We start from the raw sequence: 24,893 nt of genomic DNA, 5'->3' as shown, positions 1-24,893 counted from the left end.
GTGCGTGAGCATGTCGTTATAGCTGAGTTGGTTGACGCGTCACTGCAATTTTTTTAAATACTTTTTATGTTTATATAGTTGATACTACATGAACTATTTAAAATTGTTAACTCAGTGCATATATTTCGCAAACGAAAAATTGATGCATTTGAAAAAAACATGTTCATTCTAACAATAAGTCCGCTTAATTAGACTTTGTTTATATTTATTTCATTCAAACATATATAAACAACGTCGTCTAATCTAATAAGTTTTCACATACTGTTCACAAACAACAAATAATGAAAAGTCTAGTTGTTATAATATTTACTCATAGACATTTTTGTTGACTGATTATTTTTATTCTTCGAATGTTTAATTACGGTACGGGAAGTTCCAGCAATTTGCCTTAAGGCACGATACCATGCGCTCCACTAGTTTATTTGTTTTATTTTATTTATGGTATGTAAGTATGAACGTGGCTTCATGAAGTTCTATAGTGTGAAATAATTCGTTAGATTCAGAAATATATTCAGTTGCACGTGAATTGAACAGCCACGTGGTTATATAGATGAAGCAAAATTTATATTTTTTTTATTCTAAATATTTTTGCATACTCTTGAAAGAATCTATTTGTTATTAATCATACAATTAAAGCATTATAAACGATTAGGCAATTTTGTTACTATAAATTAAAAAAGGAATTTACCAATAATTAATTATGGAGAATAAAAGTAGTGATTCGGAAGTTGACACTATTAAAATGGAACCTAAAACTACTTTAAAAGCAAGGGATCCTTTGCAACATACCAGCATGTATCAAAGAAATGAAGAAGGTGCTTTATAATAAATATTCAAAATTATAATATAATTTAATTTGCATCAAAATATGATGTATCTTTACGGAGAACATCGATGGATTAGAATTTAGAGTACATATATTTAACTCCAAAAAATACAATAAATGTATTAAATTTAATGTTTAATATTTATATTATGGCAATTACTTTCAAAAGTTGAAATAAATTTTCTATACAGACCTTTTTTGGCTAGTATAAATTTGGAGATGTCGATGCTGCAAAGGTTCATAGTCCTGTTCAAATCATGCATATTTATTCAAATATTAAATATTTATTTCAGTCAATTATTAATTAGTATTTTACTATTAGACAGTGAGGATAGTGATGGTGAAGGAGGCCTTGGAAATGTTTCAAGGGCAGTTATTAGGCCTGTGGGTCACAGTGGAAAAGCTAAAAGAGGTCATCTTTGTTTTGATGCAGCTTTTGAAACGGGTAAATAATTACTTCAATATATTTCTTTTAGATCAATTTAAATATAAATGTTTTTTGTTAATTTGCAAGGAAATCTGGGTAGAGTTGATCTGGTGGCAGAATTTGAATATGATTTGTACGTACGTCCAGACACTTGCAGCCCAAGGTTTCGGTTCTGGTTTAATTTTACAGTGGATAATGTTAGACAAGACCAAGTAGGTTGAAATATTATTTTTCACTTAATGAATTAAGGATTTTTTAATTTTAATTTTATGTCTTAAATTTCAGCGTGTTATTTTTAACATAGTGAATATCAGTAATAGAAAAAATTTGTTTCGAGATGGCATGACACCTTTGGTTAAATCTACATCTAGACCAAAATGGTAAATATATTTTTAATGTAAATTAAGGTGTACAAAAAATACCAAGCTAATTATAATTTGTATAAATGTGAGAAATTGAAATAAAAAAAAAAATTACCTTAATATATTTTTAGGCAACGCATTCCACCTGGCAGTGTGTTCTACTCAGGAAAAACTGCTGTCTCACTGGCATTTGCTTTTGATAAGGAAGATGAAATGTTTCAGTTTGCTGCTGGACCTCCATATAGTTATTCTAGGTATAGTTATTAAAATTTCTATTAAAAAATATTGCATTGTACTACAAACAAGTGAATTTTGTGTCCGAGTAATCCACATAGACCTAGTAAATTTATTTCAATTCGATTATTTCATCAAATACAAACTGGCACTTTATTATTTAAATCTTTTCTAATTTTAGGTTGCGAGCTTGTTTAGGATCACTAGAGTTGAAGGCACCACCCGATATTATGAAAAGAACTTGTATTGCTAAAAGTGTGGTACGTTAGATTTTATTTAGATAGATAGATTCATAATCTTGTGTGATAATTATATTATTGGCTATTTCAAATAGCAAAATCGTGATGTAGATATGATTGAAATAGGAGAAAACAAAGCTCTAAGTAGTGATCAAAAACAACGTGTAGTTGTGGTATTAGCAAGAACCCATGCAGGAGAATCACCTTCGTCTTTTGTTGTTCAAGGTAAATTTATTAATTCACATATTTACAAATACTTTGATACATTAATAAATCTTTTAGTAAAGTCAAATTTATTATTCTATGTATTCTACTTATTTATTTTTAGGAATGTTGGAGTTTTTAATTTCTACTCATCCAATAGCGCGCTGTATGAGAGATAATATAAAATTTATCATAATACCAATGATGAATCCTGATGGTGTGTTTTTAGGCAATCAAAGAACTAATTTAATAGGTGAGCGCATATTTATCATGAAAAATTCATTACAAATTTACAATTTTTCATTTAATATTTATTTTACCTTTATACATTTTATTTTCTAAGGCTTGGATTTAAATCGAACTTGGCACACAGCTGGTCGTTTTACACATCCTAGTACATATGCAGTGACTGAGATGCTGAAAAACATTGAAAATGAGGTAATAGCAATTTATGTTATATATTTTTTCAATATAATTCAATATATTGTACAGTTTTTATTAATTGCAGAATACAAAACTGGATTTTGTTTTAGATATACATGCACATCCTGGAAGATTAGGAACGTTTGTTTATGGAAATGCCTACGAGGACGTATACAGATTTGAGAGGCATCTTGTTTTTGCTAAATGTTATTCAGGCATAGGTTTGTTAGATAAAATAATTATTTTTGCAATTATGTATGTGATTGGGTTTTAATATCATCGTTTTATGTGATAGGGTTTTAATATCATCGTTTTAATTTAGGTGGCCGAAGAAAAATGGCGGATTATGCAGCTGAAAATACAATGTATAACGCAGGTGACTCTCACAAACAAGGTACTGCCAGAAGGTAATATATGTGACCAATGTATAATTGAGATAATTTTATAGTATGTTTTTTTGCAATATATTTTATTCCAGGTTTTTGTGTTCAATTTTACCAGATCATGTAAACATTTACACAGTTCATGTATCTATGTATGGATTTAAACCTGAGGGGTTTAAGAAACCCATACCATATACTGAAGAAGATTGTATCCTCTTTTTAAAATACTGGCATTTTAACTTATATTAAACATATTGAAAGCCAATAAATTATAGCAGTTAATAATAAATCAATTTCTGGACTATAAAATATATAGTGATTATAATTATCTATTTGAAAATGTTTAAAACAATTGTTATACATTGATCAATATTTATTCATTACTCATTTTTCTCCTTGAATATTAAATTTTGGTACGGAAAGTTCCAGCAATTTGCCTTAAGGCAAGATGCCATACACCAATAGTTTATTTTGTCTTTGAAATAATTCAATATATTTTACTTATAAAAAGGATTTTCAATCAGATCTCAGACTTGGCGAACGATTAGTAAAAACACTATATGATTATTATACTTCTTTAGGGTTGATGCCAAGTCTTAAAGATACCATACTGGATGTAGCAAATGCAAAGAACCAAAGAAAATCGAGGTATTTTGAAATTTATTTTTATCAGAAAGTTATGAACTGAATTACCAATATCTAACTAATGTGTCTAATCGAATTTCAGATCGCGAAGGAAAATTTCGAGTCGACGAGAGAAAAGCGAAATGTTATCACCAAAAGCACCACGTAGTCAGGCACCATTGCACAAGCATAATCTTCTGGATATGTTGATTAATACAAGTCAATCTTCAGATGAACCTTTGTCACCTACCAGGTAAATTAATTTTATAATATTATATAAAACGAATCGTTTGAATTCTACTAAATTTGCATTACTCAGAATGCAATCTCAAGCTTGGTCCTCTGATAAAAGATTAATCAAAAGTTTCAAAAGAACAAGCACTTGTGCAGGGACAAATAATAATATGTTAGGTGGTCTTCATTCATCTACGAAGACAGGTAAAAAAATTAACATTATATTTTAGATTGTAATATGATATTTGCATAAACGATTTTCAGATTTGATTAATGCAACTCAAGAATGCAAATCTGCAAAACAAATTATAAATATCAATGCAAAACCTACATTGTCTGTTATTAATGTTAATCAATTGACAAAGGGTGGACTAGATAAAGCACGAAAACGAATATCCTAGAAATTTATTAGGTGTTTTAATCAGGATGCTTGTACAATCATACCAGCCATGCTTGGGCATTGCGATGTGGGAGGCAATGAAAGATTTGAAAAATATGATTTATTTTAATAATTTCGCTTAAAATTAATCTTACTGGCTCAAAGATGTATGAAATCTTTGAAGACATCGCATCAGACAAAAGAATCTTCCCGAATGAGAAGTTTATGGTATATTCATATTCAGAAAGACCGTATTGCTCATTTTGAGTTTTTTGACGGAATGAACTAATTCTGAATCGTTTGACACCAAAATTGGAAAAGGGGTATATATATATATATGGTACATCAGGGTGGTCCTTAATATGGATATTTTAGAATTTCCATGCTCCCAGGGGCTCAAATGCTTCCAAATTGATAAAAAAAATCTCGGAAATTAGTTTCAAAAATTTATCAATAGTTGATTGGACCGGGTCAAAATTTCAAAATTATAACATCAACTTATTAACTCAAATGTTGCTAAATCTCAATTTTTACTAAATCGATTTTTAGATATTAGATATCGAGAAGCTTTTACTACTTCTGTTAAGGCAAAATGCCACTTACAACTAGATAATAAACTTCATAAAATACAGTAATAAATAAAGAGGTACGAGTTTGCGTATTTATAATATAAATATACAAATATTATATTAATGTATTTACAAATTTTATCGCATTTGCTTAAGTAAAATAATATTAATAAACTTAAATTTTAAATTATGATATTTGTAGTAATAAATACTCATTATCATGTTAAATAATAAAATGTTTATGAGAAAATTATAAAGATTTTATTTGAAATTTCAAGCACATTTGTAATAAATGTGCTTATCTCGTAAATTAGTGGTTTTCAACCTTTTTGTAACGCTTCTCCAGTTTTTTTTTTTTTTTTTGAAAAAGTGGTTTTGCCCCTCTTAATTTTTTTTATCTAATTCCATAATTCCGATATTATTATTTTTTATTAAGCTACAAATTAATAAATCATAATACCTAATAATATAAAAAATAATTATATCTGTTCATTCATTTTTTTATTTAGTTTTAACATTTTTTAATTAATTTTCGAAAATAGTACTTCGAAAGCTACGCTGTAACAATAGCCTTTGGGCCCTCCATGAGGAAGCGCGACCCACAGATTGGAAACCACATTTGTAAACGGTAAATAGTTAATATATTATTCTTGAATGTTTATCTGCATCCAAATTGTTGTTGAAATAAATAGCAATAAATAATTGAACTATTTATTTTGTACGTTTCGACACTGTATATGTGACATCATGCACAAAGTTTTGAAAAAAACGTACTGTTTTCACAAATTGTTATATGCCCTGCCATCTTTTGTCTGTGACCCGAATTAGACAAAGTTTCCGTTATGAAAGCGATAGAAGGCGCTAGAATAATTGTTTTTTGTCCAAACCAAACGCATTTTCATTCTTTTCGCCATACATTTTATTGTATGCTTTTACATAATTTTTATTCTTGATTAATCAAATGCCACCGAGATACATCTTGAATCAAATGATTCTTGTAATGCACTAGCGGTATTACACATAACTTTTTTGAAAAAATAACATAAAATATTTCAATAAATCTAATTAAACTCTATTTAACTTAACGTTCTCGATATCTAATTATTAAAATATATATATAACTATATATGTGTATACATACACATACCCTAATGTTATATAATTTCATATTTAGCCGTAATTTTCATATGAAAAGCCATTGATTGACATAAGGTATTTCGCTCATAGAAGCCAAAGCAGTTGTAGGCAAACAGTGCGGCTAGTTTTAAATCCAGAGAATCTGAACATAATTTAAAATAATATTTATCTTTTTAATTTTGATTTTAAAGCATATTCACAAATATAAAAAAAAATTAATATTTACTATATATTTTATTGTTAAAACATGGCGGACGTAACGGAGTTGCGTATGAATGTGACAGCTTTAAAAAGAGTGGACCCGTACGCAAAAGATATTATAGAAACTGCTCGCCATGTAGCATTCTATTCATTTAATTCCGAAGAGAATGAATGGGAAAGAACTAATATCGAAGGGGCGTTGTTTATTTATTCGAGAAACGGTGAGCCCTATCACGGCATATTGATAATCAACCGACTCAATACAAGTAATTTAGTCGAGCCGGTCGTCAAAGGATTGGATTTACAATTACAGGAACCGTTCTTACTCTATAGGAATTCTAATAATTGTATTCGCGGCTTCTGGTTTTATGACAGAGAAGATTGTGTAAAAGTCGCTCAACTTTTGTCTAGATTAATTGAGGATTTGCAAAAGCAATCCATTGTTCCTACAGAAAACATGATCTCCAATGGTGGGGCGATGGGTGAGAATTCTGATATATTTACTATGTTAAGCCGAGCTCAAGAGGATTATCACAATCAGAAGAAACAACCACCTACCACTCAAGAAATTTCTGGAGCACCCAAAACAGATTTAACATCACAGAGTGTGATGGACTTCTTTGCAAAGGCTACCACATCCAGTCAAAATACTTTACCTTTATTTGCTCCACGAAAAGCGGAGCCTTTAAATGCTGATCCGAATATATTGCAAAGGCTTATGTCAAACCCAGCACACAGTGTGGAGCATATTGAAAAACAACAAAGGTGTGTTACACCACAGAACAATACTGGTTTAAATACAGTCGAAGCAGGTCGGAGAAAAACAAACAAGGTTGCCGATATTGATAAACAGCATTCACTGAATGAGAACAATTTGAATTTCATACGAATTACATCTCCGAATCAAATTTCAATGAAGAATGCAGTTGGTGAAGAATCCCGGCCATTATCAGTACCATTAAATAACACAACGAACCAAACACCAGCTCTTATGCCACCTACAATGTTTACTTCAAAAACCAGTCAGGATAATAATTATTCCAATACTTTAGAGCAAGCAGATGTTTCTTTACGACCTGAACCTTTGACTAGAAATCAGCTTTTGCAGGCAGTATCATATCTTTTAAAAACAGACTCTGATTTTGTGAATAAGTTACATGAGGCTTACCTTAAATCTTTTAATGATATTGTTCAGTGAGTTTCTTTTATTAACGAAATTGTTATGTGAATTGTTTTGAATGCTTTATGTTGAATGTTTTTTAGTTAAGAATATGATATTTTAGTAAAGGCTATGTATGTTTCGTTGAGAAAGGGAAATTATTTTTATAATGCATAATTTTTGTGCCTGTATAAAATGAAATATCTTAGGTGTAACTATGTAAGTATACAACTTAAATTTTAACTAAAAGACAAGAAATTAAATGATTGTGTTAACATTGTTTTATTCTTATTACTTTTCTTATTTCTAATTGCAGTTTTCACCACTGTTTTTGCTGATTTTAAGATGCATACATAGACCTTATACAAGTATAAGGTCTACAAGCGCATATCAAAAATTAAATTTTACGAAATGTGATTTTGAATTTTAGTCTCATTTTGTGTTTATTAAAATGAAGTCATACAAAATGATACAACTTCAGCACATGATGTGCATTACTTAATTTGGCACTAGATGTAGTATATATCATCAATGTATTAGAACAAACTTTTATATTCTGATCTAGTCAAGAATTAACTTTATTTTAAAGGAGTGCAGATTGAAATAATTCGCATTGCCATTTTTAGTTTCAACTTGAAAGAATGATCTATCAGTTTAAGTAATTTGAAAAATGAGATTTAGTAATATCATATTTTGTGTGTGGTTCATTATATGAAATTGTAGTTTGGATGTGACCAGAATGTGAACAACTAGGTAAAAAAATATATAATCTGTGTAAACAATGTAATGTATCAACTATATATTTTATTATATATATATATATATATATATATATATATACATTATATAATATATATTTGGTATTATATTTTTCCGAATATAATATAAAAAAACTTAAAGTATATATAAAGTATTTATACAAAATTACTCAACACAGATGCATATACTAAAAGAATCAAGTATAAATATTTTAAAAGACTTAATAGAGGGCTGATTTAGTCAACAAAAATAACAAATTAAAAAATTTGACGATTTTTGATTATTTTTATTATACTGCATTTCTTATATTTTCGATTATTTCTAAATTCATCTTCTGCTAAGGCATGTATGGTTGAGTGTAATTTAAACATATATGCAAGATATTATAATACAATTTTTTAATTTACAAAACATAGCTTCAATGATGAAACTACCTAATGCTTACTTTTAATCTAAATAAAATTATTTTCACATGTCATATATAATTTTACAAATATTTTATCTATATCTTCTACTCCTACAACTTTTCTCCCACTTTTCTTGATATCGTAAATAAATCTGCATTGCTGTAAAAGCATCTTCAATTGATGAATGTTCTCCAATTTGTATCGACTTATTTAAAACTTCTTTCGCCAATAATTTCAATGAAGGTGTTTTACCACCAGATATTTTCCTAAACGGTTTATATAAGGAAGTGTCTCTTATCATGTGTTTGGGATGTTTCAAATTCAAAACTTGCAAATCATGATGCAAAGCGTGGCCTACGAGAATGCAACCGTTTAATATATTTTTTACATCTTGTTCCACTTTGTGGTAGGCTTCACCGGTAGATAAATGTTCTGGTCTTATGCCACTAATTGGTGTTCTATAGTCTACAACTTCTTTCTGGGGTTTCACATATTTATCATAAATACAAGAACCATCTCGATCGACAATGGAGACTCTAGCTAACATATGAACATCTCCAGTGTCAACTCCTACCATTTCACAATCTAGGGCTAAACATAGTTTGCTCGTTGAATAGAGATAGTTTTCTGAGTTTAATTCATCCATTTTTCATAATGTAATCACAGATAACACAATAATGACGTTTTATAATAACAATCCAATGTTATTTATCTGGTACAAAAAAACTTTATCTGATTTGACAGTTCTCGATGTGTCCAGCTGTGATTTATAATATAAATATAATCAATTTACATTTTGAATCGCAGAACTCAGATTTTTAATTATTAGTGAACGTATATTATAATATATAATATTTTCATGAAAATTGTAAAGTTTAGTACAATCACAAACTCGATATAAACAAAATCATAAAAATCCGCCAAGACATACGTCACAAACGTCAGTTGAAAAACTTTGAGGTTAGGTTATTATTGTAACCACATTATACGAGACATTTAATAATTCAGTATATGTTTATATTTCAATAGATATGTCGCTAAATATGATCAATAAACTTTTCAAAGTTAATTATAATGCGACATTGCAAATTAGATGTTATGGTAAATAAATTATAATGATCCGCTTAGTTAATTCATTTCCACCATGTATTTATTATTTTTATATAACACTACCTTTTGAATTGTAAATTTTGATTACTTATGAAACATGTATAACGTTTCATAATTAGTTATTATTACGGTAATTAAATTAATGAAAGATTTTGTTTTCTTCATTTTAAGTTCTGTATCTGTATAAAAGATAAAAAAACCCTACTAGAACGATTTTCCAGAGACCGGATAAAAGGCTCAAAAGCGTATTATGCGAGATAGAAGCAATATAATTTTAACTGCGTATTGTACAGAAAATCATATTGCTTCTACATTAACGGGGCTCTACTGTATATGTATTATACAGGGTATATATGCATCATTTATGTATGTTTTTATATATTTTAGCAACAAGAAAAAGGTTTTACAAAAAGACAAATATATTATATAGTGATGGAAAATATGAAGTGACATTAGATCAACGAAAATTAAAATCGCCTTCAGGAAAACCATTTAGAGTTCAAGTTCAACCTCTTGCTTTAGCTGTAGCGACAGAATGGGAAGCACAGAAAAAGAATATACAACAGGGAACCATGTATTTGGTAAATAATTAATTTGAGCTATAATTTTAATTATTATTTTTTAAATTCATATACATATATTGATTTTCAGAACGCATTATGCTCTACATTGATAGATAATCCCAGCAATTTAACAAAACCTGACATGGTAAATTATATTGTTAATTATTTAACAACAGATGCTTTGCTTTTCCATTCGGCGGTAAGTAATGTACAAAATCATTTGTATATTTTATTAGCGCATTGCGTTTTCCTTAAACCAATAGAATAATAGAACATTGGTCAAAGGCGCTCAAAAATGATGTGAAAATTTATTGGTCATAATAAATATAATTTCTAAATTATATTTGATTTAAAAAACTTTGGTAATTACTGAAATTTTTAACTTCCCGAAGGAGAAGTTTATGTTTTCATCAAAAAATCCGAATCGCTAATTTTATGTTTTCTCGACGTTTCAAGCCATTCTGAATCGAATGAGACCAAATTTGAAAAAAGTATGTGTGTGTGTGTGTGTGTGTGTGTGTGTGTGTGTATGTGAACAGATTTTTTGCCGTAAATCGACGTTTTCTCGAAAACGGCTGGGTCGATTTCAAAAATTTAAAAGCCATTCGATGTATCTCGACGAGAACTATTGTTTGTCAGGTTTGTGCGACGATCGGCCAAGCCGTTTCTTTATAAATGGCAGAAAAGTGAAAAATTTTTCGTCTACGTTTTAGCCCGCAATTCTGAATCGATTTTGAAAATTCAAAAACCGTTCGAAAGATATTGGTTGGGAATCGTGCTGATTAGTTTTTGGTAGAGATCGGCCGGGCCGTTTTCTTGTAATAAAGTTTAAAAAAAAAAAATTTCGACGATTTTTATGATTATTTTTTTGACGATAGATACCATAGTCTTCTAGATCATACTAAAATATTACGGCCCTACGACCACTGGTTCAGCTGTGGAAATTCGTCAAAGTTTGCAAAAATCAGTATGGTCTTTTTGGCATTTGTCAAAATTAGACTTTTGATCGACGTTTTCTCAAAAACGCCTGAACCGATTTTAGAAATTTAAAAACCATTTGATGTATTTCGGTGAGGACTATCGTTTGTCAGTTTTGTGCAACGATCTGTCAAGCCGTTTCTTTGTAATTTGAAAAAAACTTTTCGTCCACATTTAAGCTCATCCTACCGAACGATTTTAAAAAATCAAAAACTGTTCGAAAGATATTAGTTGGGAATGGTACTGATTAATTTTTGGTGAAAATCTACCGAGCCGTTTTCTTGTAATTAACTGTTGAAAAAAAGTGTTAAATTTTCGTCGACATTTAAGCTCATCCTACCGAACCGATTTTGAAAAATTAAAAACTGTTCGAAAGATATCATTTGGGAATGATGCTGATTAATTTTAGGTGAAAATCTACCGAGCCGTTTTCTTGTAATTAAATGTTGAAAAAAAGTGTTAAATTTTCGTCCACATTTAAGCTCATCCTACCGAACCGATTTTGAAAAATCAAAAACTGTTCGAAAGATATCATTTGGAAATGATGCTGATTAATTTTGGGTGAAAATCTACCGAGCCGTTTTCTTGTAATTAACTGTTGAAAAAAAGTGTTAAATTTTCGTCCACATTTAAGCTCATCCTACCGAACCGATTTTGAAAAATCAAAAACTGTTCGAAAGATATCATTTGGGAATGATGCTGATTAATTTTAGGTGAAAATCTACCGAGCCGTTTTCTTGTAATTAACTGTTGAAAAAAAGTGTTAAATTTTCGTCCACATTTAAGCTCATCCTACCGAACCGATTTTGAAAAATCAAAAACTGTTCGAAAGATATCATTTGGAAATGATGCTGATTAATTTTAGGTGAAAATCTACCGAGCCGTTTTCTTGTAATTAACTGTTGAAAAAAAGTGTTAAATTTTCGTCCACATTTAAGCTCATCCTACCGAACCGATTTTGAAAAATCAAAAACTGTTCGAAAGATATCATTTGGGAATGATGCTGATTAATTTTAGGTGAAAATCTACCGAGCCGTTTTCTTGTAATTAAATGTTGAAAAAAAGTGTTAAATTTTCGTCCACATTTAAGCTCATCCTACCGAACCGATTTTGAAAAATCAAAAACTGTTCGAAAGATATCATTTGGAAATGATGCTGATTAATTTTAGGTGAAAATCTACCGAGCCGTTTTCTTGTAATTAACTGTTGAAAAAAAGTGTTAAATTTTCGTCCACATTTAAGCTCATCCTACCGAACCGATTTTGAAAAATCAAAAACTGTTCGAAAGATATCATTTGGAAATGATGCTGATTAATTTTAGGTGAAAATCTACCGAGCCGTTTTCTTGTAATTAACTGTTGAAAAAAAGTGTTAAATTTTCGTCCACATTTAAGCTCATCCTACCGAACCGATTTTGAAAAATCAAAAACTGTTCGAAAGATATCATTTGGGAATGATGCTGATTAATTTTAGGTGAAAATCTACCGAGCCGTTTTCTTGTAATTAACTGTTGAAAAAATGTGTTAAATTTTCGTCCACATTTAAGCTCATCCTACCGAACCGATTTTGAAAAATCAAAAATTGTTTGAAAGATATCATTTGGGAATGATGCTGATTAATTTTAGGTGAAAATCTACCGAGCCGTTTTCTTGTAATTAACTGTTGAAAAAAAAACTAAGCCGATTTTCATGGAAATTTTTTTGGCGATATACATCATGGTCTTATAGAACTTACTGTAATATTGCGGCCTTACAACAAGTAGTTTAATCTTAAAAATTCGTCAAACTTTGCTAAAATTATTATCGTTTTTTTTAAGTAGGATTAATGAAGAATATTATTTACACATTTTTTTGATTAAGTCGATTATTTACACATATCGGGAAGTTCATGTAACTTGCCTCAAGGCTAAATACCAAACCAACTAGTTTTTAATGGTTCCCCTTACATGTTTTCATGACTCCCTCTATACAATTCAAATATATTACCATCAAAAAAACATTTTTTATTATTTCAGTCAGATGATCCACTATATGCTCTCCAATGTAAAGAATGGGATCCAATAATTGAATGGTTTTGCGATAGATACAAAGTCAATGTTAAAAAATCCAGAGACATCACCCCTCCTGAAATTAGTGAAGAGTCAAAAATGGCTCTTTCAAATTATTTATATTCCCATAATATTGCATCTATGCAGGGCAAGTATTTTTAGAAAACAACATACTGATGTATTCTAAATCTATTCATTTGAATAATTTTATTTTTAGGATTAGTTTTTGCAGTTGATACAGTTAAATCAGTCATTCTAGCATTAGCTTGTGCCGATAAATTCATTAGTACGGAAAAAGCATCATATTTATCTAGACTTGAAGAAGAATTTCAGGTAATTATCTAATGATTTGAAATAAATAATTTGTTAAACGGTTTTGTAGAATTCACATAAATTTTACAGTCTATATTTTCATTTTTTTTTCGTTTCTTTAAACAATCAGCATATTTATTTCCATATTATAATGTAATTTAATAGCATTACTTGAGATATTATATTTATTTAGATTTGATAAACTTTTGAAACTATTTTAAAATATAAGTATATAAGAAACTATATTTTAAATAATTATAATTTTACAGTTGGGGCATTGGGGTCGGGTAGAATGGGCGCATGATGTTGAACAACTGCAGCTACAAGCTAGATTATCTGCAGCTACCATGTTTATACACTTAAATACATTTGAAATGTTTGTTAAATCAAAGAGAAATATAGAGGATGTATAAAAATTGTAGAACAAATAGAAGTATGTATAATTTCATTATTTATTTTTATTCACTTGTTTCTCAATGATTCTCTTATACTACATTTTGCTAAAGCCTTTAAATGTTTCGCATATTCTTTTTTACTTTTACAAAGTATAACAAGTGAGTTGGTACTTAGACCTAAAGCCTTAATTTCTTCCAATCTTTCTTTCGTTGTTTGTAAACTATGGCTTAAAATTTTTGGGGCTTGTGCGATATGATATGCAGAGAACCCTTGTCCTAATAAATAATCCAATGTGTCTTGTACCTGTAATTAAAATTATATTCGAGATTTAAAATATTACTTCAATATTATGCTGAGGAATTATGTACCTTAGTTATATGGATTTTCTTTATGGTTGGATTATTGTTAATGATATATTTCACCATATCCATATCACACTTAAGTTTTTCACCTAAATAATCTTCAAGTGAACGATTTGCTAATACATCATTAGTTTCTTTGGTTCTACTGAGAAATCTTAAAATTTCAACAAAGACTTTAAAATTAATCAGGAATACATAAATTTTATTTCATTTTTTTCTACAAAACAAAAAATCATTATACCTCTGAAATACTCCCTCTTTGCATCTAACCATCCAGGGCATTATTTTTTTACTATTTGCTCTTTTAGCTATCGTTATTCTTTCTCTAATTTTAGCAGGATGATATTTGAAAACCCACAGATCTCGCAAAATATTATATGGTGTAACACCACTATCTGCAATTTTAATTTTCATTAAATTATATCTTGGTTTAACCACATGATGTGATTGATGCTTATTTAATACTTAAATAATATACTAATAAATACCTAATACTCAAAGTTAAAAAATAAATAAAATTACCTAACAAAAAAGTCAAGATGTTCTTAAAATAAAGATAATTTACTTCATATATAAACCACCTTTGTGCGAAGTGCTGAGAAATTACCATAGTTTCTACCTAAAATGGTTAAAATATAGGTCAATATGGCAATTTGTAACTGCAATAATAATTTTAAGTATATAAACCTTAGTCATATTTTTGAAATAATAAAGTCGATTTTTTCCAGGCACAGTTGAAACTTCACATTGCATTATTTTAACTACATGTTGTAGATCTTTTGTTTCTAATTGAAGAAATGGTACGAAATGATCAATTTTTTTATATTCTATCATTTCTATAAGTTCTATTTTTTCTTTTAGTTCATCTAGAAAAAAAACAACTTTTAATAAATAACAAAAATAAAATTTTATATTTTCATTATAAAGCTTTAAAATGAACTTAATATGATGTGGAGTCTAGTATTTACCATTCTTTATTCCCAAGATCCATGGATTATCATATAAAATATTTTGTTTAACAGATTTTTCTTCCAGAAAGCTGACTGCTTTATTTATATTCTCGATAGATCTTTTGACTAAAATTGGGTGGTGTTTTACAATATCAGTGGCATGATCATGTGAACAATTAAAAAGTTCTTGAAGTTTTGATATAGTACGTTTTTTATGTGGCATTTTATTAATTTCGAATTGTCCATAATCTATAACATCAACAGTATCTTCATAATTAATCACACTATTTGTGGTTGAGTAGAACAACCTCGAAAAACCTATATTAAAAGGTAGTACACTGAATTTACTGGCAAAGGATAAAAATTCTTTATTAAATTTCATCATTTTAATATGTTATAATATATCAACATTTAATAATTTCATATATCGCATTGTTATGAAACGTCAAATTTCATGGTTAGCCGTAGAGTTACAACGAACTGTCAACATGCTCTCAACCTTTTTCTATCCTTTTATCCATAGATAATTTACGTCGTTTAATTTTTACGTCGTAGATAAAAGTCGTATGTCTAGCGAATTTGTCTATTCAACTATCTATGGCTATTGAGCGGTCATCAACGTCTGTGTGAAAATCCTTTACAACGCTTTAACAACGAATGTAATGTGGCAATATTAAAGTCATCGATGGCAGCACTACTTAAGTTGAACATTGTTGTGGAGTTGAAGCATTTCCATAGATAAAAACATTGCATAGAACATTTATTTATACTTCTTTACTTCATTTGTTTTATCATTCTTGGTACATTAGTCTTTTGCAAACTTTTTTGATAAGAAATGTTGAAGATATCGGTTAATTCAGAGTGAATGGATTATAAATTAAGTTTGAGCGCGCCTGATGCTTTCTCATAAGTCATTATATTTATATAAATATATATGTAAATTCTCCATCGTCAAAATAGTGGACCCAAGTCAATTTGAATTACATCAAGCGTGATAGAAAATTCATGTTGATTATTCAAACAAATATTATTGTGTTGATATGAATTTCTTGCTTATTATGTACTTTACGTACATCGAGTGGAAAACTCGGATTTACTTATGGATTTAGAATGGTTGGTTTGTTAACACTGGGGCACTTATATTTACCTTGTGTGGGTACTCAAGAAGGTGAGATAATCTTAAAGTATCAACATTTTTAGTATTTATCACTCTAACTTGTGTAATTTTGTATTGATTGACATTTTATGAAAGAAGGAAAGACAGAGATAGAGAATGATTAATTCTAATTATTGCTTGAATCAGTTTAAAACATTAACAGTTTATAATAAGTATTTTTAATATCACATTTAAAGAGTGTATTCATCTGAAAATTATTGTTTGTGTACAATGTTATTTAAATATGTAAGAATTTCATATATGCATGATTAAACATCCAAATTGGAAAATAATATTTATAATTTTGCACAAGCAGATGTTAAATGATCACCAAATGATATATTAATTAATGAGCAAGTGTACAAATTTGATATTTTCACAAACTAATGAGAGAGGGTCTTTTGTTTGCTATAATTTGAAATTCTTTCTTACTAAGAATGTCCATTAAGATGGGTGAAATCAAGGAAATGACCATAGATATGTAGATTAGCTCATATTTTTTATTTATATTTATTAATTACAGTGGTCGAAATGGCGACTATGCCAACAAGTGCACCTACATCAGCAGATGCTTGTCTAAGTATTGTTCATTCTTTGATGTGTCATCGACAAGGAGGTGAAAATGAGAATTTTGCAAAGCGAGCTATAGAATCCCTTGTAAAAAAGTTAAAGGAAAAACGAGATGAATTAGATTCTCTTATCACCGCAATTACTACAAATGGTGCACATCCTAGCAAATGTGTGACAATTCAGAGAACCTTAGATGGAAGATTGCAAGTGGCTGGAAGAAAGGGATTTCCTCATGTTATTTATGCCAGAATATGGAGATGGCCAGATCTTCATAAAAATGAACTAAAGCATGTAAAATATTGCCAATTTGCTTTTGATTTAAAATGTGACTCAGTTTGTGTTAATCCTTACCATTATGAACGTGTGGTCTCTCCAGGGATTGGTATGAATCTTTATCAATTATATTAACTATAACTATAAAAATGATCTGACTGGTATAAAAATAATATAATTTCAGATTTGTCTTCCTTGACAATACATACTTCTAATTGTGCACGGCTTCCCAAAGATGAATACACTGCAGGTAATCCATCTTCACAAATGGATCCTGATTTTGTTCCAACAATTCCGCATTATCCTCATAATCCTGTAGGGCCAGAAGTAACAACAACTGCTGTACATCCTGGCAATGTTGGGCCCCAACAGGATACACAAGGTGAGAAAGGGAATTTTAATAATTTTTATAGTTATGGAAGCATACAGGTGATATGAAACATTTTAGAATTATCCATTAATATTTAATTTATCATTTTATACTATTAATTTGTTTTTATTTTTTTACTTTGTTATACTTATCCCTGTAATGCCTCCTGAAAAGAACTTTGTGCATAACATTTAGCAAGTCTAATTTACTTCTTCAGAATCAAATTTGGATATATATAGTATTCACTTGTAAATTTCATAAATTAGATATTATTAATAGTTGAATAGTTTTATTTATTCTTTCTCTTAAAAAATGCTTATTGTTTCATTATTATCAATGTTATGTGAAAATTTTAGTTTAAAAAATTCTTTCTCTGAAAATTCAATGTATGATCTATGTTTCTTTCAATATTTTATCTATTTTGTTTTATAATAATAAATATTTCATATCACATTGCATTACTTTAGCTATTACTCAATTATTAGGTGAACCCATCTTTGTTGGTCCAATGCCTCCATCAATACCAAAACTAGAACCAACTGATGGTAGACCAAACTGGATGCCTAATAGATTACCTCATCGTAAGATATTATTTTATTTTAGTTTGATTTAAATTTCAGAGCACTTGAATTTATTTTGTATAATTTTACAGATTTTACTATTGCAATATTTGTTACTCTCAAGAATTCAGAAATAAATGTTTATTTTTTAGTTTAAAAAGTTCATTTCTATTGCAAGTATTTTATGATTTGCTACAAAATTATTCACTAATGCTTTTATTATTTAGTGACGATCTTCTATTATTTGAATAATTTAATTAATATTTATTTACTTGTTATACAATTGTTGCAAATAGAAATAACAAAGTTTTTATTTAGTAAAATATTTCAAAGCAAGAGGTGAACAAAACCAAAAGATGATTTAATTTTCTATTGACATAACATTATATTTTGTAAAAAATATGCTTCTCCGCCTCTTAGCATCTATACCACATGGAATGCCAGCAAATGTTCCTCAATCAGTTGTTAGACATCCTGCTGTTGTGCCAAGCAGTAATGTACCTGGTAATTCTGGTCAACAACAGTTTTTTGGTCCACCTAATGAACAGATAAATTCTGAAACACAAATAACTAATTTGGGTAAATATAAACTAAAAATGTAAATAAACTTCAATTCTTTTTTTTCAAACACATAATCATTATGTATTAGGTTCTACATCTGCTGAATGTGCTTCTGCAGTATCACCTCAACAAATTGCAAACGGTTTTGGAAATAACACTGGAAATCAATCTGGCCAACCAGGTGCAGCAGGCATGGTGGTTAATCAGACACAAGGTGCACGACAGAATTATGCAGGGCCACATGCAACCTGGACAGGTTCTAGCACTGTTACTTATACACCATCACATCATACAGCTACTGGACCCTATTGTAAGTTGTAATTTAAAAAACAATATTTATTATCTGAATTTTTTTTCTGATTGAATAAATAATGTTTCTTAGTCTATGTTAATGGTTTAAGTTCTCCAGAACTAAAGATGATTTTTCTAATTTAGGGGGGCATAATGCTGCAAATAATTATCCTGGTGGTGAGATTAATAGTGTTTCTCCTGGATTATTATCATCACAACCTGCTCCTGAGTATTGGTGCTCAGTAGCTTACTTTGAATTGGACACTCAAGTTGGAGAAACATTTAAGGTGCCATCTTCAAGACCCAATGTTATAGTAGATGGATATGTAGACCCCTCTGGTGGTAATCGATTTTGTCTTGGAGCATTGAGTAATGTGCACAGAACAGAGCAGAGTGAAAGAGCTAGGTAAATAACTTTTGATTATGTTATGCAAAAAATAATGTTTTATTTGCAGTTGGCGGCATGAATTTATTTTTATTTCCAATAGACTTATCATAATCATTTTTTTGATTTCAGGTTACATATTGGTAAAGGCGTTCAGCTAGATTTAAAGGTGAAGGCGATGTATGGTTATTATGCAACAGTGATCATTCAGTATTTGTACAAAGCTATTATCTTGATAGAGAAGCTGGAAGAGCTCCTGGTGACGCCGTTCATAAAATTTATTCCAGTGCATATATAAAGGTTAAAACAATATGTAAATAGTGTGATATCAAAACTTTTACTTCATTTTTAAACCTTACTGAAAAATAATTTGTGTTTAACTTACATTCTCATAAAAAATCAAAGTTATCAAATGAGAATGCTTGAGATTATCATGTTTTATCTACTCTATATTATATAGTTGTTTGAATTTTTGACTTTTTTTTATCCAGGTTTTTGATCTTCATCAGTGCCATAGTCAAATGCAAATTCAAGCTCGAACAGCTCAGGCTGCAGCAGCTGCTCAAGCTGCTGCTGTTGCAGGGAGAATTACTGTGCCATCTAGTACTAGTGCCATAGCTCCTATTAGTAAGTAATTTTTTTATGTATAAGCATATAATATTTTCTAATTATGTAACAAATTTTCTACTTAATTAAGGTTTAAGTGCCGCTGCAGGTATTGGTGTGGATGATCTTCGTAGACTTTGCATTTTACGTCTGAGTTTTGTAAAAGGTTGGGGACCCGATTATCCCAGGCAATCAATAAAAAATACCCCTTGTTGGATAGAAATACACTTACATAGAGCTTTACAGCTACTTGATGAAGTGCTCCATACAATGCCTATAGATGGGCCCAGAGTTAATGAATAAAGCAGTGTAATATTAATGTTAATTGTATAAGAGAGTTAAGTGAAACAAATAGGTTGATTTACATTTTATCGTTGTATTTTTATCTAATGACAAACTTTTAATGTTTTGTTCTTGAAATATTTGTGTGATTGTATTTTACAAGAAACCTGACGTGATTGACTGATGTCAATAAGTAATTTTACATAAGCAAGATAGTGTTATCTTTTCTAAAAAAAAAAAATTAAGAATAGAATCATAAAATGTTGAAGTTTATGGAATATAAAGCTAAGTGTTGATAATATAGAAACAGTGATCCAGATTTGACACATTTATTTATATTTATATAGATTATATGTTTATATTTATTAAACCTATGTGATTTTAAGCAGCAGTTAAAATATATACATGTACATATATATTCTGTTTTATTTTGTTTTAAATGTTATTGACCGTTTTTTGGTATTTGTAACCTGTCTATGTGTTATTTTGAATTGTTATTTCTTTTAAATATGTTAGAAGTAAATTCATAAAATGCTAGAAAATACAAATTTTTCATTGTTGACCTCCACACTTTAATAATCAAAGATTTAATCAATAACAAAAATGATTTTTCCCAATAATAGACAAATATTAATATATCAAAGATTTTTCCCAAATGATAATAGACAAATATTTGAAACTGTGGGAGTAGTAATGATTATGACATATATTAAGTTAGAAACTCCCAACAATAAAAAAAATATAAATTTATAATTATAAAAAATATTTCGATATCAAAAATATACATGACATGCCGATTGTTTTTACAAATCAAAACCAGCCTGCTTGATATCGCTTCAAGGGTTACTTCCGCCATCAAGAATTAATTTTTTTGAAAGGTCCACCCAGAGCCATCTATTACCATTCCACTTAATCAATTCTAATGTCAACGCATTTCATAAATATTTGGATTAACGATAAAACACAATGCATAATATTTAAGGTTATTTTTACAAAACAATTGTTAATTAAATAAATAAAAGTGCAAAATGTTTGGTTCTAATTTTGGGGCTACACCGACTCCGTCGTCTGCAAATCCTATGAAAGATTTTGAAGTAACTTCTCCACCTGATGATTCTGTGTCAGCTTTAGCGTTTAGTCCAGGAACACTTCCACAAAATTTCTTGATCGCTGGAAGTTGGGATTGCAATGTAATATATAATTATAATATTAAACATGTAAATTCATAAATGCATGATAAAAAATACAACATAGCCTATTGTTGTGGCTTGGTTCGGTACATAGTAATTCTATAACAATTAGATTTCTATTTCGATAACTACCTAGAATAGAATAAAACAGTAATATAAATGGTCAATTGAATAATAATTAGATTAGTTATCAAACAACAATCAAACTAACAAAAGCAAAGAAAACATCATAATTTAGTATTAATTCATTTTTATTTGTAGTATTTGAATTTAAAATATGAACATGGGCAATATGTAATTTTTTATTATAAATGTTAGTACGGATATTTATAAATCGTATAAAAATTATTTGATAACACATCTATTTGATTCACCGCAATAAGTTACATATTTTAGGTAAGATGCTGGGAAGTAGAACAAACTGGGAAAACAAATCCAAAATCGATGCAAACAGTGGGAGGTCCTGTGCTGGATGTTTGTTGGAGCGATGTACGTATTTAATTTTGTAATCAACAACTCAGAATTGGGTTTATTCAGATTTTGTGTATTAATTCGCATTATGTCACAAAAAAATTATTATATTGTGGCGATATCAAGCAGGCTGGTTTTGATTTGTAAAAAAACAATGGGACATGTCATGTATATTTTTGATATCGAAATATTTTTACAGTTAATAAATTTATATTTTTTTTTTATTGTTGGGAGTTTCTAATTAAATATATTATCATAATCATTACTACTCCCACATTGGTGACTCACGACGATGGAGATGAAGATAAAGGAGTTTTATTTTTCGAAGATTTAAGAAAAATTGATTTTGACGCAGCACTATAATCACTGGTCTTCAGTGACGACCTATAAGGTATGTCCAGTCCAATCCATCATAGTTAACGCACTTACTATCTGGATCAGACTTCCGAGGTTACTCATTTGGTATACCCAGACCTCAGTGTCTATTGCTGACAGAAAAAATAATTTGGAGCCTGAACTTTTCATTGGAATGCAATTCAACCTCTCTTTCTCTGTTAACTCAACAATCGTCTTAAATGCTACCTCCCATTATCGGTGACAACGACGAATCAAAACAAAATTTGACATAATTTATTGGATTCCACAATTCTGGACTCTTATGTCAAAGAAACCAATGATCCTGATTTGGATAAAGAGCCAACTTCTTTCTCTGATCGGAACTCATCAGATACGAATGCAACGCTTGCAGAAATGGAAACTGTACCCATAAATTATGCATTCTAAACATTAAGTTATTCTGATATAACTAATACCCATTAGATCGAGAACATTATGCAGAATATGGAGTTGATGGCAGGTCAAATCACCACATACGGTGGATCTGCTGACGAAACATGGAAATTTGTAATTGACCAGTATTACAACACTGGTCTGCTATAATCTGCTTTCCCACCACATTTTTATAACGTGTTGCCCTGTATTTTTTTTTTAACTGTGAGATCAAACACTGGGCAGGGAGTGTGTGGCGATATCAAGCAGGCTGGTTTTTATTTGTAAAAAAAAACAATGGGACATGTCATGTATATTTTTGATATCGAAATATTTTTACAGTTAATAAATTTATATTTTTTTATTATGTTGGGAGTTTCTAATTAAATATATTATCATAATCATTACGACTCCCACAATATAATAGAAATAACAATAGAAAACTTTTAAAATAAACTCTTAAATTAATCATATAATAACTATTATAGGATGGGACAAAGGTTTTTATTGCTTCTTGCGATAAACAAGTCAAATGTTGGGATTTAGGTTCAAACCAAATGATTCAAGTTGCAGCTCACGATGCTCCTGTTAAAAACCTGCCATTGGATAAAAGGCACCACATACACTTGTCTAATGACTGGTTCTTGGGATAAAACCCTTAAGGTACAGAATAAACATGTTTTCATAGTTACACAAATTACATTATTTTTGTAATAATTTATTCATACCATAGTTTTGGGACACACGCTCACCTAATCCTATGATGTCAATCAATTTGCCTGAGCGTTGTTACTGTGCTGATGTAGATTACCCAATGGCAGTTGTTGGGACTGCCAGCCGGGGTCTGATTGTATATACTTTAGAAAATACACCAACTGAATATAAAAGGCTTGATAGTCCTTTGAAATACCAACATCGGACTGTTGCGATTTTTAGAGATAAAAAGAAAGTACCAACAGGTAATAAGAATATATTCATGGACATTTATCATCAAAATAACAAATAATAAATTAGTAAATAGATGAAATTTGGTCTGTGATAGACATCAATATTTTCCACTTGATTTCCAGCTTCTATCAATTATTTATTAAGACAAATGTTTGAAAAGACTAAATAATAATAAAAAATATCAATAGAATTTATATGCCTATTAAGATTCTAGATATTCTGAAAAAAATTATGAAGAAAATTAACATTTTAAATAATTGTGCATTGTTGCATTCAATAATTGTGCTTTTCAATCTTACTAGGTTATGCACTGGGCAGTGTAGAAGGTCGAGTTGCCATTCAATATGTCAATCCAGTAAATCCAAAAGACAATTTTACATTTAAATGCCACCGATCCAATGGAACACCTAATGGATTTCAGGTACTTAACACCAAACTGTACTTTTATAGAATTCACATATAATCAAGCAAAATCTCTTTTTATATTATTTTAAACTATTAAATTAGATTGTTAAATATTTTAAACTGCACATATTTTTAAGAACAATGATATATTACATTTATTATTATATCAACTTTACAGAATACAGATCATATGTAAATTTTATAATTATCAAAAGATTCCAACAATGCTCTACTTATTCACGCAGAGTTTGAAAACATTATAAAATTAAAACTCAATAATATTTTTTTTTGTTACTAGGATATATATGCTGTCAATGATATAGCATTCCATCCCATTCATGGAACCTTAGCAACAGTCGGTTCCGATGGCTCATTCAGTTTTTGGGATAAAGATGCAAGAACTAAACTGAAACCATCCGAAGCTATGGAGCAACCTATCACAAAATGTGCTTTTAACCACAATGGACAAATTTTTGCTTATTCTGTGAGCTATGATTGGTCTAAGGTAATACTTATTTAATTAGAATGCATTGATTTTATTCCTAAGTTACATGATAAAATTTTTATTGCAGGGTCACGAATTTTACAATCCTACTAAGAAGAATTATATATTTTTAAGACCTTGTTTTGATGAGTTAAAACCAAGAACATCAACTTGATTTGATTTTTTTCTGTATGTAAAGATTTTTTAGATTATTAAATATTAGTAATTTAATTTTTATATTACATTCAAAACAATTGCATCAAAATACTAAAATAAACAGAACCTGTG

The 24,893-nt window shown here is 29.3% G+C and overlaps 5 protein-coding genes and 2 pseudogenes across 5 annotated transcripts; 5 read left to right on the top strand and 2 right to left on the bottom strand.

Moving 5' to 3' along the window:
* Positions 1-700: 700 nt before the first annotated feature.
* Positions 701-4,357, top strand: LOC113386312 (cytosolic carboxypeptidase 6-like). The gene is made up of 16 exons (XM_026624101.1): positions 701-815; positions 1,149-1,271; positions 1,341-1,465; positions 1,539-1,633; positions 1,747-1,869; positions 2,031-2,109; positions 2,184-2,313; positions 2,417-2,545; positions 2,636-2,730; positions 2,801-2,921; positions 3,038-3,122; positions 3,194-3,306; positions 3,623-3,746; positions 3,826-3,975; positions 4,042-4,160; positions 4,221-4,357. Exons 1-16 carry the CDS (start codon positions 701-703, stop codon positions 4,355-4,357), a joined length of 1,863 nt encoding a protein of 620 aa, XP_026479886.1.
* A 1,710-nt stretch (positions 4,358-6,067) lies between these two features.
* On the top strand, positions 6,068-7,551 carry LOC113385068 (mRNA-decapping enzyme 1A-like). The gene has a single exon (XM_026622872.1). The coding sequence runs from the start codon at positions 6,289-6,291 to the stop codon at positions 7,438-7,440; it is 1,152 nt and encodes a 383-aa protein (XP_026478657.1). The 5' UTR covers positions 6,068-6,288; the 3' UTR covers positions 7,441-7,551.
* A 948-nt stretch (positions 7,552-8,499) lies between these two features.
* LOC113385427 lies at positions 8,500-9,276 on the bottom strand (annotated as a pseudogene).
* A 282-nt stretch (positions 9,277-9,558) lies between these two features.
* Positions 9,559-14,117, top strand: LOC113385319 (ATP synthase mitochondrial F1 complex assembly factor 2-like). The gene is made up of 6 exons (XM_026623158.1): positions 9,559-9,668; positions 10,065-10,258; positions 10,329-10,439; positions 13,233-13,413; positions 13,483-13,598; positions 13,847-14,117. The coding sequence occupies exons 1-6, from the start codon at positions 9,599-9,601 to the stop codon at positions 13,988-13,990; spliced, it is 816 nt and encodes a 271-aa protein (XP_026478943.1). The 5' UTR covers positions 9,559-9,598; the 3' UTR covers positions 13,991-14,117.
* LOC113385318 (transcription termination factor, mitochondrial-like) lies at positions 13,980-15,756 on the bottom strand. Its single transcript, XM_026623157.1, has 6 exons — positions 15,304-15,756; positions 15,023-15,201; positions 14,858-14,954; positions 14,577-14,730; positions 14,342-14,489; positions 13,980-14,276 (listed from the first exon to the last, which is right to left on the bottom strand). The coding sequence occupies exons 1-6, from the start codon at positions 15,668-15,670 to the stop codon at positions 14,040-14,042; spliced, it is 1,182 nt and encodes a 393-aa protein (XP_026478942.1). The 5' UTR covers positions 15,671-15,756; the 3' UTR covers positions 13,980-14,039.
* A 378-nt stretch (positions 15,757-16,134) lies between these two features.
* Positions 16,135-20,433, top strand: LOC113387054 (mothers against decapentaplegic homolog 4-like). The gene is given in 11 exon segments (XM_026624808.1): positions 16,135-16,453; positions 16,965-17,393; positions 17,469-17,666; positions 18,140-18,235; positions 18,635-18,793; positions 18,864-19,085; positions 19,211-19,472; positions 19,584-19,612; positions 19,615-19,751; positions 19,943-20,078; positions 20,149-20,433. Coding segments are annotated over 11 exon segments (1,938 nt in total). The 5' UTR covers positions 16,135-16,395; the 3' UTR covers positions 20,361-20,433.
* An 868-nt stretch (positions 20,434-21,301) lies between these two features.
* LOC113384826 lies at positions 21,302-24,794 on the top strand (annotated as a pseudogene).
* Positions 24,795-24,893: the final 99 nt, after the last annotated feature.

Source organism: Ctenocephalides felis, unplaced genomic scaffold (genome assembly GCF_003426905.1).
Source record: "Ctenocephalides felis isolate EL2017-DRISC unplaced genomic scaffold, ASM342690v1 CF-g0.4_SCAFFOLD_03571, whole genome shotgun sequence".
In the NCBI taxonomy this organism is placed as follows: domain Eukaryota; kingdom Metazoa; phylum Arthropoda; class Insecta; order Siphonaptera; family Pulicidae; genus Ctenocephalides; species Ctenocephalides felis.
Note: the sequence above shows the minus strand (reverse complement) of the source record. Positions and strands in the feature narration are given on the sequence as shown.

Bases quoted from the DNA above. Each gene is read 5' to 3' on its own strand.
- LOC113386312 (XM_026624101.1), top strand. From the start codon at position 701: ATGGAGAATAAAAGTAGTGATTCGGAAGTTGACACTATTAAAATGGAA. The intron at 2,922-3,037 runs GTTATTCAGGCA...GTTTTAATTTAG, and splicing joins GCATCTTGTTTTTGCTAAAT to GTGGCCGAAGAAAAATGGCG. The intron at 3,123-3,193 runs GTAATATATGTG...ATTTTATTCCAG, and splicing joins AAACAAGGTACTGCCAGAAG to GTTTTTGTGTTCAATTTTAC.
- LOC113385068 (XM_026622872.1), top strand. From the start codon at position 6,289: ATGGCGGACGTAACGGAGTTGCGTATGAATGTGACAGCTTTAAAAAGA.
- LOC113385319 (XM_026623158.1), top strand. From the start codon at position 9,599: ATGTCGCTAAATATGATCAATAAACTTTTCAAAGTTAATTATAATGCG. The intron at 10,259-10,328 runs GTAAATAATTAA...ATTGATTTTCAG, and splicing joins AACAGGGAACCATGTATTTG to AACGCATTATGCTCTACATT. The intron at 13,414-13,482 runs GCAAGTATTTTT...TTTTATTTTTAG, and splicing joins TAATATTGCATCTATGCAGG to GATTAGTTTTTGCAGTTGAT.
- LOC113385318 (XM_026623157.1), bottom strand. From the start codon at position 15,670: ATGATGAAATTTAATAAAGAATTTTTATCCTTTGCCAGTAAATTCAGT. The intron at 14,490-14,576 runs GTATAATGATTT...TGAAATTTTAAG, and splicing joins AAAGAGGGAGTATTTCAGAG to ATTTCTCAGTAGAACCAAAG. The intron at 14,277-14,341 runs GTACATAATTCC...TTTTAATTACAG, and splicing joins AGAAAATCCATATAACTAAG to GTACAAGACACATTGGATTA.